This window comes from Heliangelus exortis, chromosome 2 (genome assembly GCF_036169615.1).
Source record: "Heliangelus exortis chromosome 2, bHelExo1.hap1, whole genome shotgun sequence".
Lineage (NCBI taxonomy): Eukaryota > Metazoa > Chordata > Aves > Apodiformes > Trochilidae > Heliangelus > Heliangelus exortis.
The window spans coordinates 3,175,079-3,187,100 of NC_092423.1; the positions used below are offsets into that span (position 1 = coordinate 3,175,079).

At 39.9% G+C, this 12,022-nt stretch overlaps 1 protein-coding gene across 4 annotated transcripts in view; it reads left to right on the top strand.

The window, feature by feature from the left end:
* Nucleotides 1-12,022, top strand: part of LOC139791980 (meiosis-specific coiled-coil domain-containing protein MEIOC-like) — a 30,115-nt gene that overhangs the window by 7,050 nt on the left and 11,043 nt on the right. For all 4 annotated transcript variants that reach the window (XM_071734577.1, XM_071734576.1, XM_071734579.1 and 1 more), the window contains exons 2-4: nucleotides 2,421-2,552; nucleotides 8,917-9,040; nucleotides 9,277-9,444. In XM_071734577.1, coding sequence (XP_071590678.1) covers nucleotides 9,299-9,444 — 146 coding nt within the window. In that variant the 5' untranslated portion in view covers nucleotides 2,421-2,552; nucleotides 8,917-9,040; nucleotides 9,277-9,298. The remainder of the gene's footprint in view (nucleotides 1-2,420; nucleotides 2,553-8,916; nucleotides 9,041-9,276; nucleotides 9,445-12,022) is intronic.

Genomic DNA, 12,022 nt, shown 5'->3' on the forward strand with positions numbered 1-12,022 from the left:
TCCCCAAAATAAGTACTCAATGAGAACCATTTTTAAAAAAATTTTCTTTATCAATCTAGTGCAATACAAGCTGGCAGTTCTTCTTGAACAAAACCATTGCCTTCTGCCAAAGCTCTAGTGGAGCACCCTCATATCCTGAAGATTTCCCAAAAGATCTTTCTAGGAATGAATTATTTACCAGCAGTGCAATCAGCATGTGTTTATTACAACCCCTAAAAGCTGAGGAACAGCCACAGAAAGTTGCTATTGAAAAGGGAAGGAGTGTTGGCTGGAGTTCAGGGGTAGCACTCTTATTTTTTTTTTTTTAACAGCTGTGTAAATGTGAAGCTTTGGTTGGACTCTCATATAGGTTGTGAAGCCCAGTGCAGCACCTGCAGTGCTTTGAATGCTTCCCATCATTTCAAGTAATTTCCTATTTGCTATTTTGGGGGTTTTGCTCATCAACTAATGATTTGTGAACCCCACTCTTAAAGTTGTGGAGAGTTTCACTGGTCACAGAGGTTGGGATGAGCTAAATTATCACTGGGTTCATTAAAACCAGCTAATAAATGTCAGTTAAAGATCAATAAAGGCTGGCAGCTTAGACATGCACTGACTGAACAAAATATATGGTGGTAGAAAGATGTTCCTATTCATCCCTTCTGGAAGGAAACTTGTAAAATTAGCACCTAGGAGCAGTGATGTGCACCCAGGTCATGGCTTGGCAGAGCCCCCTCTTTTAGCTTAAATCCAAGGAGCCCAATCCTCCCATCTTTATGGGCCTTGGAGCTTCCTGTAATGTCAAGGGTTGTACTGCTGCCTCCCTCCCCTTGCAATTTGTGCATGGGGTTTTTTTGCATGCTCTGAAGACCAACTGGGGCAAGAGCAGCAAGCTCAGCACTTCTCAGAAGTATTGACACATCCATGTGGACCTTTTTCTAAACTGTTCTGCAGTCCATTCCTGGCTGCAGGTTTTCCTGGTGGTCTGAGCATGTTTCTCTGCTGCATGGTGATGGGAATGCTGTGGGAAACCCAAGAAAAGTGGTATCAGAAATGGGACAGCTAATGGATCTGACTCTTAGCCTGCTTCCAGTCCTTGGAAAAGAGAAGAGCAGGGGATTGACTGTGGGTTGAACAAATTGTAGCTGAATTCAGATTGGATCTCAAGTAAATCCTTAGTTCTGCCACTCAGCATCAGGTCAGAGTAGAATCAGGGGATGGTTTGGGTTGGAAGGGACCTTAAAGATCATCTCATTCCAACCCCTCTGCATGGGCAGGGACACCTCCCCCAGCCCAGGTTGCTCCAAGCCCCATCCAACCTGACCTGAGACACTTCCAGGGATGGGGCAGCCACAAATTCCTTGGGCAACCTGTTCCAGGGTCTCACTACTCTCACAGGAAAGAATTTTTTCCTCATGTCCAACCTCAATCTCCCCTTTCTCTCCAAGTTTTAACCCATTTCCCTTGTCCTCTCCCTACCCCCCTGTGTCCAAAGCCCTCCCCCAGCTTTCTTGGAGCCCCTTCAGATATTGGAAGGTTGCTCTGAGCTCACCTGGGAGCCTCCTCTTCTCCAGGCTGAACAACACAAGTAGGTCAGCCACAGCTGGATGTGGATTCTGACGTCATCTTTTTACTGGAGAAGAGCAGAATCTTTAACTTTTAAGAATTTATCTTAATAGAGCTGTTGCACACTTCATCTTGATTTATCTTCATCATCAACACAGCCCTTCCTCCATTCAAAGCTTTGTGTCAGTGGAAATGAAACCTTTCATTTGTGCTCTGACTTCTGCTGTGTCACAGTTTGCAAATGGCTGAAGTTGGAGAAATGGGACATCTGCAAAGTGCAGGGGTGACAGCAGGCAGCAGCAACTTGATTTTTCTCTTGAAAAGCAGATTAAGTAGAGGAGCTTTTACTGTAATGGGCTGAAATGGATATTCAGAGAGCATAGAAAAAGGATTTTAAGGCAGGCATGTTATACTTTGAGTGCTCTTGGGAACACATTTTTGTCACACCTGGTTTTGGGTAGCAGTGGCAGGAACCAGCCTTGACTTTGTTGGCAGGGACCAAGGTGCTTGAGGATGGTTTATCCTGTCCTGTGGTAGGGATGGCTCCATTCTGTGTCACTGAGCAGGACTAAGGGGTGAATAAAAAAAAAATAAAGCAAGAAGTGAATGTGTGAGACATGGGTGGTACTGAAGGAGTACACTATTACTGTGTTTTGGTTGATTTTTCTTGTTAATTGCTTTTATTTTAATTAAAAAAAAAATTAAATTTTAAATTAAAATTAAAAAATTGAAAATTTAAAAATATTTTTAAAATTCTAAAAATGTAAAAATATTAAAAAACGAAATTTAATTTTTTAATTAAAATTTTTTTATTTTTAAATTTTATTTTAATTTTTACTTTTTATTTATTTTTCTTGTTAATTGCTTTTAAATAGGCTAAGTCTGCCCTTAAGAATCTAAAATTCTGCTTGCATGGCAACACTGCATACATCAATGAAGAGAACTTGTCTGCTGATAACAAGGACATGGTCAAACAAAGTGCTGCCCCTCATCATTACAAGTCACAGGTGAGTCCAAAAAGTTAATTTGATTAACAAAAATAAATATTTGTATGATATATTGGTTTTTCTAACTAAATGTATTTTATAAGCACACAACAAAAAAACCCATCACCTGAAGACAATGCACTAAAGATGAAGTAGCTCTCAGTTTGTGTCAGTAAAGGAGAATAAACCTCTAGTTAGTTATGGAAGTCACCAGTTTTTCATTCAGTCTGGCTTGAGTGCCTCTTGTCAAAGACATTTGTGAGATTTACTGAAAAGTTGTTCTAAAGAACAACTGCTGGAAATTACCTTCATCAAAAGAAAAAGAAAAATCTTTGTATTAAATGAATTATTTGGATGCTAATGTTTAAAACAAAAGAGATGGCTCAGTAGCCCATGAGTGTCCTTAATGGTAATTCATCTGTGCATCCCATATATTAAGCAAGAATCTCATAAATGTACTTTTTACCCCCAACACCTCTTCAGTGATGGTTTTTACATGATTTTGACCCAGCTGCCTCAGGGGGGTCTGACAGACTCCATTCCTTTGTCTCAGAAACTAAGTTTCCTAATTCTTTGCTGAAAAGGAACACTGCCCTTTCAGTGATATGAAGCCAGGATTTAGAAGGAAGTCTCCAGTAATCTGTAAATAATTGACCTATTTTTTCACTGGTTATAGTTTTTGACATATCCCTTCCTCTTCTACTTCTTAGTTTCCCAGGTAACCCAAGGAGCAATTTATAGATTGCTGCTTTCTTTTTTTTTCTTCTTCTTTTTTTTTCTATTTTCAGAGAGTTATTAGCAGAAGGGGTTAACCAAGTGTGCTATAAATTAAGATGGCTGTAGCTGTGAGTTATCAAAAGTCATAAAACCAAAACAATGCTTTTTCTTATCTTTATCTTGCAAAAAAACCCCCAAGAAATAAACAGGAAATATTTATCCTGACAAGAATCAGGGGAAAATACACTCAGTATAGAAGCAATAATAGTGTGTGCTGATGTCATTTGCTGTTGTCATGACAGATGTTTTATAAAAGCATCTGGGAACAATCCTCTGAAGCAGGGAGCTCCTGCAGGTTTAGGATAACAGATTGTAAAAGGCTTTCTCCTAATTTAGCTCAAGTGCTTTTTGGAAAATCCAGATCTTTCTGACAGATGAGGCTTTATGTATATGTCAATAAAAGTCATTCCCTTTAATTATATCAAGAATCCAATATTTAGCTCTGATATACATTATTTTTTAAGCTTATATCCTGTTAGCTGTTAGTCTGATATAAGCCACAGACTTTTCTCACCTCCAAACAGGAGGGGAGTTGAAGCCCTGTTGAATTTATTGTTAATTTGTGTCCTCTAATTCTGTAGTTAGCAAAGAACCCCAGATACCCAGGAACATCACTGCAAACATTCCATACAGTTGGCATAATGCAGTGGTCTCTAAGAAAACCCCTAAAATTCTTTCAAGCTCAACTCTTTCAAAACTTTCAAGCTCTGCCTGAGGGACCCTCACTGCTCTGTCAGCAATTATCTCAGAATAAATAGATGGTTGCAGTTTTTTTAGCTGGACAAGCACACAAAGCAAAACATTTCCAGTAATGAGAAATCCTTGCTGAGTCTTCTCCTGTATTCACAGTGCTGAAAAATCCTCAGGAAAAGGTTCTTCAGAGGAGCTGCCTCATCTCAAGGAGTGGTGGTGAGACACAAACCTCTGGGATAAATCAAGCAGGGGCCTTGATTCCAAAGATCCCTTCCAACCTCAGCTCTTTTGAGATCTCTGTCATGCTGGATCCTCTGTTCCCAAACCAACTTAGTGGTTATCAAGTCCTGGACTAAGATTTTTAGATTTTATCTGACCCTCCATTCCTGGTAGCTCTGCTAACTTGGCACTGAGTGGGGAAAGGGGAGGACAGCAGGAAAAGGAGCCAGCTTTCCTCAAGGTCTTTGCCCTCTCTGCTGGAGCAGTGAAACCATCTATGAAATAACAGCCAATTTTTAGCCAATTTTAACCAGCCTGGACAAAGCAGAAACACAGAGGGCAAGGCAGCAAAAAGTGAGTGAGAGTGTAGAGCACAGCACTCGTGTCCCAGCTCCCACAGTACCAAGGCCTAACAGCTGTGATACTCTTTAGTTTCATGTGTAGAGTTGAAATGTTATATTGCACTGGTTAAGTTCTATTCCTTTATTTCTCCTCAAATAAAAAAACTGGAAGAGCTGTCTGAAGCTTTTTAGGAATGGTGAGTGTTCTTGGTGAATGCTTCAGCTTGCCTGGTGCTCAGCTGTGATGAGCCTCTTTAAAGTTAAAGTTCTTTAAAGTTAAAGGCCCTCTATGTGCATCTGAAGAAATGACAATAAGTGTCAGGTGTCCTTGAAAAAACTGTGCTCAGTTTTGTGTGCAGGTAGAGAGTTTAGTACTTGTATGTTTCCATTTTACAGGAAAGGACAGAAGCTGTGACTTGTTATGCTTTGAAAGAAAAAAAAAATAATTGAGATAATGAATCTAGGTTTTAGATCTCTTTGTTGTTGTTTTGAGAGGTAATTCAGTGAGAGTAGCAGCTTTCCCATGAAAAGAGTTTAAGGAATTAAATAAAAGCTCTACTGGAGGCTGTAGGAGTTGTCATGCTTTTCTCTCTCTCAATATCTTTTTTTTTTTTTTTAGACAATATTTTTCATTCCTTGACTTTTGAGGTTGGAATTCTGAGGCAGTCAGAATTTTTTTTTTTTTTTTTTATTGCAAAACCAAATATGACACTGAAATTCACTGAGGAATTTTGAAACCAAAGCAAGCTGCAGGAAACACCACACTACCCCTTTTCCTTTTTTGTGTAACTTGTTACCAGCTCATCTGTAAAGCCCAGGTGAGAATTTCTCAGTTATTTTGAAATTCTGAGGAACTTGTAGAATGAGAATCCTCCAGTGTTTTGGAAGTGCTGAGTGACAAGCCTGTATCTAGGGTACATGGAGTACCTTCTCTACTAATCTTCAGTCACACTGTCCTGCACAACTCACATTAGCAGTGATTAATGGCTCTGAAAAGAAAAGATAAATCCATTAGTTACAGATCCTATTTTTAATCTATGCAAAAGTATTTTATCCTTTAGCCAAGGAGTGTGATTTATCTCCTTGTGTTGCTTCCTAGTCAGCCAAACAAGCCCAGGCCTTTGGCATGTGCTTGCTGATAAATTGTTGCTAAAATTTTGGCTTTGGTTGGCTACTGCTTTCCTAAAGCATTCTTGGGTGGTTCAGGAGTCCACTCATCTCCTTTTCTGCAAGTCAAGAGTTTACTTGCAGCAAACCAGCACTGTGGTGACATTTAGTCCTTGGGCCAGGAAATTTTTCTTGTCTCTTATTAATGGTGCAGATACTGACAGGGTGTTTAGAGGGAGCATTACAGAATATGAGTTTGGCCCCTGTAGGGTGAGAGTACCTCTGATTCTGCTCTTTAACTGGGGTTTGTTTGGATGTGTGGGACATATTTATAGCAACTGATAAGCCCTCAGTGTAAACTTCTTTGTTTTTATTCAGAAAGTTCACTGAGAGGTTGTTCTGTCCTGCTTGTGGTAGGAGGATGCTTGTCCAGGTAATATTTCTTTACTACTTTTTCAGACAAGAGCCAGGAAGGCAGCTCTGAGTCTGACAGCTTTCACTAAACCAAATTCCACCTGAGGATTTATAGTAAGCAAGATGTTACTGCTCTGCTTTTGAGAAGAGAGAAGAAATAAAAATTAAACTCATTAAAATTAAATTCACTTAGCATTTTCTTTCTTTTTTCTTTTTTAAAAAACCAAAGCATGAGGGGGTGGAGTGTTCAATATTAAAGTTTTGTCCTTTAAGTTTATTTAGATGTAAATAACTTTTTAAGAGCTTTAGCTATAAAAAGCTTTAAAGTGACTGTAGACAGACTGAATGCATCAGAATCAGAATGCAGATTTCCTTTAAACCCTCCTTTTTCTTGTTCAGGACCTCAGAGGTATTTCTCCAACAGTCTCACAGAGCTGACAATATGGTTCCTAGTGACAATGCAGTTTTTATCTGAGAAGCAATAAAATGGGAGTTTAGTAGCTCAGTTGAAATGTTTTCTGGTTTGTTTTGCTTTTGTTTTGTGTGGTTTTTGCTTGGTTGGTTTTTTTGGTTTTTTTAGGATGAAGACCCAGTCATCACCGTAGCATTACTTCTTCCTTCATGTTTTTATTTAGCCTTTCAGGAATTAATTAAGTGCATGCTTGAGAGCTTTCTGCAGTTATTCAACAAAGATTTAAAAGATTGTTTCATTTGTTGGATCTAAGGATAGTTTGATCATCCTAATGAAAGAGCCTCTTTTTGTTTTCTTGTTTTGCTGGCTTTTTGTAGCTATTCCAGCTGTATTTACAATGAACAATGTGACAGAAGTTAGTTTTATCCTTATAGTCCTAAAAAAATTCTGGCTTTCCCTCCTCAGCAGCCAGGTATCCAGAACTGAGCATGTTAGAGCAAGAGAAATGTTTTTTTTTTCCAGTAAATTCAAAAGTTTTCTTGCTGCCAGCATGCACCCAGGACATCAGCAGCTTCTTTTTAAATTCCTGTTTTTTAACATTCTAGCACTGAATCCTCTGTCTTTTAGGAATAAGAGACTTGGAAAGATGGACAAGTTGCTTAACAGGAGGAGTTTGCTGGAGGAGAGACCTCCATGAGATAAACTTTTTTTAACCTTTTTGATTAACACACCCAAGTGAAGCTGGGGGCAGCCAAACATCCCCAGATTCTCTTGTGGCCTTGGAAGGGATCTTAATTATGTGTAAATATGTTGGAACTTCCAATTGTTTGATCTGCAGCTTCTTTCCATTCTCCCAGGCATTGCTGTCCATAATTAATAGACAGTGTGATGGCAAATTAGTGCTCCCTTTGAGAGATGAAAATTAAATATGCTAATATGTGTAAGAAAGCAATTCCTTTTTTTTTCTTTTCCCCCCCCAAAAAAAAAAAAAAGTTTATACTTCCAGTTGTTCTCCTGACTCTTTTTTTTGCCCAGAACACCAAAGAAATTCAGGAATTGTTTCAGAAAGATGAATTGAATTACTGAAAGAGATGGAAAATCCTCATCTTCAGTCCAATATGTTTTGAAAATAGAAAATTCCCTCAATGGGTTATCTTCTAAACTCACATGGTGGTGGTTTTCTTTGTGCTTATAAGAACCTCAGTTCACTAATAAATGCTTCTGGAATTGGGTGGGAACAGATGCTGCTAAATGTTCTTATTAGGAAAATTTTTTTAGTTTCTAGCTTCAGGAAAGCATAAAGAATGGGGCTGGATGCTACAGATGGCTCCAGACTGCATCTGATCCTATGGCCTCTTGCAACAGCTGATACATCTGAGCTTTTGGGGAGCTTGGATTTTTTAGTTTGGGGGGTTTTATTGATTTGAGGTTTTTTGGGTGATTTTTCTTTTTTTCTAGAGGCTCCCAAATGTTATTTTCAGAACCACAAGTACTGCATCTTGAGTGTTTTCTGAGAATTAAAGGGCAGCTAATTCAGTTTTCTATCATGAATGGTTTTATTTTGAGAACGTTTGAGGTTTTTACTTTTGGAATAAAAACTTGCAAAAGTTAATTATCAAGAATCAAGAGTTCTGGTGCTTAAGTTGGATGTCAAACTGCAGCAAGGCCACCCCTAAACTGAGCTGTCTCAGCAAGGGCAGTGATGTGAGGGCTGCTCTGATCCTCTCTGTTCTGCTCCTGTAAGACCCCAACCAGGTCTGTGCCCAGTCTGGGGCTCCCCAGTACAAGAAGGGCACTGGAGTGAGTCCTGCAGAGACTTCCCAAGTTTTTCCTGGGGAATGGGATGTCCAAGAGAGAGGCAGAAAGAGCTGGGTCTGTTCAACCTGGAGATGAGAAAGGGACCTTGTGGGTGTGTGAGAGCATGTGGTCCAGATTATTTTCAATACCTTGTTTTAAGAAACAAACCAAACCAGACCCAAACTGTCAGATATGAGAAAAAATTGCCCAGAGAGGAGGTGGTGGGGTCTCAAAACTCAACTGGCCAAGTTTCTGAGTGACCTGATCTAACTGGGTCTGCTCTGAGCAGGAAATCTGGCTACCTGACCCCAGAGGTCCCTCCCAACTCAAAGTAGGTTTCTGATATCTGCTTAAACCTTTGTTCATCACAGATTTTGTTCCTAGATGAGATGCCTCATGAAGTACAGCTCCCCATGTCACTTACATCTCCTATTATTTATGATTTGAATAAATTATGTATATTAGTCTTTTCTGGACCAGTACTTAAAGGCAGATGCTTTCCTTACCCACATTTTCCTTTGTGAAACTTAGAGATGTCATCCCCTGAGTAGTTTGGGCTCTGCTGGAATATTTTGTCTTTCCAGGGACATAGCAGGGATAATTTCTCTTTCCTTTATCTTCTCAGGTGGGGTGTGTTTGCCTGTGACATGAGAATTTCCAGTCACATAGGCTAGAAGATTCTGAGCTTGTGAAGGTGGCACACAAACACCTACAATGTGAAATCTGTAGAGAATTCCTCTTATTGTATAGTAAGTAGTTGTCTTATTTACTTATTTTTTAGAAGCAGCAGCATATCTTTGTCAGATTTGGACTACTTTAAAGCAGAGGAGGAAAAATTTTTTGACTGTATCTTTTTGTCAGAGCTTTCATTTTCCTGAAAAAATTATTCAGATCAAGACATAAAAAGAAGAATTTGCTTTATTGCTCTTACTGCTTATTCACCTCACCTTCTAACATTAAACATTTCCTTCTCTTTTCAACACAGGTAAATATCAAGACACCAAAAAATGGACACTCAATTATTTTCCCCATTATTAGGAGCAATTACAACCACACCCCCTACCCTTGAATCTTCCCCTTTGTTCAGTGAGTGGGCAGCATGTGGAGAGGATATTGGCTCAAAAACTTCATTTCCAGACTGCACAAAGAAAAGGTATGAGATTCTTGGTGTAATCTTCTGGTGCTGGTCTGGAATGGAGCAGAACAAACGGGGTCCCAGAACTTTTCAGGAATTTATAGGATCTATAGAAGCTAAATCAATATTCTTTGTGGTGTAATATTTATTATAGAGACTGTGGGGGGGAAAAAAAAAAAAAAGGTGTGTGTTTACATGTAAAAACATTTTCAGACTTGGAAAGGATACTGAAATGCAAAACTGACATATAGGATTGAACTCCTAAGAAAAAAAACCATCACTCTCCTTCTGTGAGTCTATTTTCTCTATATCCATAGCTCATAATGGTCCTGTTTGACAATTTCCTGGAACATGAACAGTGCAGAGAGTTTTAGACACAGGTGGAGAGTCAGTGGTATTTCTGCTGCTGAAAGCATCAATATCCATACAGCTACTCCTGAAGATGTGCCAGCCTGCTGTCCTACTGTGCCCTTAGGGATAATGCACTCAAGTTTGATTTTTCTACTAAAACAAAACGAATTTTTGCAGCTTTAGATGCTGAATGAGTGCAAAAGATCTTTGTTACTTGAGTCATGAAGCATTTTTATTCCTCTGGAGAAATCTGAACAGGAGCCAGCAGTGTGCCCAGGTAGCCAAGAAGGCCAATGGCATCCTGGGCTGGCTTAGGAACAGCGTGGCCAGCAGGTCCAGGGAAGGGATTCTGCCCCTGTGCTCAGCCCTGGGGAGGCCACAGCTTGAGTCCTGTGTCCAGTTCTGGGCCCCTCAGCTCAGGAAGGAGATTGAGGTGCTGGAGCAGGTCCAGAGAAGAGCAAGGAGGCTGGGAAGGGATCCAGCACAAGTCCTGTGAGGAAGGGCTGAGGGAGCTGGGGGTGTTGAGGCTGGAGAAGAGGAGGCTCAGGGGAGACCTCATCACTCTCTCCAACTCCCTGAAAGGAGGTTGGAGCCAGGGGGGGGTTGGGCTCTTTTCCCAGGCAACTCTCAGCAAGACAAGAGGGCACAAGGGGTCTCAAGTTGTGCCAGGGGAGGTTTAGGTTGGACATTAGAAAGAATTTCTTTCTGGAGAGGGTGCTCAGGCATTGGAATGGGCTGCCCAGGGAAGGGGTGGATTCTCCATCCCTGGAGATATTTCAAAAGAGCCTGGATGTGGCACTCAGTGCCATGGGCTGGGAGCTGCAGTGGGAGTGGATCAAGGGTTGGACTTGATGATCTCTGAGGTCCCTTCCAACCCAGCCAATTCTAGGATTCTATGAAATCCACTCTTGCCCAAGTCTGGACTATTACAAGCACTTCTGATCATCTTGTCTTAATCATGTTGTAAAATTATTGAAGTTACAGAGAAGGACAAGGAGGCTGAACAGGGGTTAGAAAGCTTCCTTGTCACTGGAAATAAATACTTCAGTTTTTATAAGTCAGCTCTGCAGAGGAATGATTTCTGTAAAATCATGAGTGACACAAGGACTGTGAGGAACAGGGAATGAGTATTTCAGAGTCTGGAAACTAGGAAGTACCTGCTGAAAAAATTGGTTCTGCCTTTCACATTGGTAATTTTACAGCTTGTGTACAGGAATGGAAAATGTAAGGCTCTATTCCAGCCTAAGAAATATAAGGAAATAGAGGAAATATATAAATAATTATTTCATATTTGCTTTCCCAGTCTCCTCTTGCCATCTTAACACCAAAGGATTTTATGATACAAGTTGCTTACTAATACATTACATTACCAAGAATTTTCAGATGGCTGGCAGTGAACAGCACTGGCTTGAGACAGAAGGGCATCTGTGATCTCCAGTTGGTTATAGAAATTGGAAATAAATAGGCCTCCTTTAGCAAAAAAGAAAATATAAAAATTGCCATCTGACAAAGACATGGAAAAGGTCTGGTTACCAAGTGTTAGTTACAGTCCTATATTCAAAATATTCATTTTCAGGAATCTCTGCACTTGTGTATTTCCTAAACAAAATTATGTAGAGCAGATGAGTGGTCATAAATTGGTAGAAGGCAAAATGTGGCAAGGCTCTAAAAGCCAGGGAAGCATTAGCAGCTAATTTTCTTTGTGGTCAGACATTAAAAAGTTGATTGTTTTAATAGTTTAGCCCAGGGTTTGTAGTTTTGTTAAACTGCAAAACCAGCAGGAGCAGTTCTGTAGCAGCAGCAGCAGATGATGTAATTGTTTGGACAAGCTGACACCAGGGAAGACCAAAAGATCTTGAGGGAGACAGAAACAAATCAGCTGAATGAGAAGAGGATGAGGAGTGAATTTTGTTAAAGCAAAATAATGCATCTTGGAGGGAAGGAGATCTTAACAGTTATGTTTTAATGAACTTCTGAGTAAGAGGTGGGTGTCATTACAGAGAGCTCAGTAAAGGTCTTGTTTTGCACCTGAAGTAAAAGATAAAAGTTGAGCTTGTGTAAGAGCAGTGATGGTTCAATGCCTGTTTAAAATATTCCTGAGAAATCCCAAAGTTGGGACAAACTCCTTTCTAAAAGGGGATTAAAAAGTGGTTTGACTTAAGTAAAACTTAAGGTATTCGTCTTCTGAGATAAAAATAGTTCTTGAATTATGCAGGTAGAAAAATTAGAATCCTCCAGAGTTTGA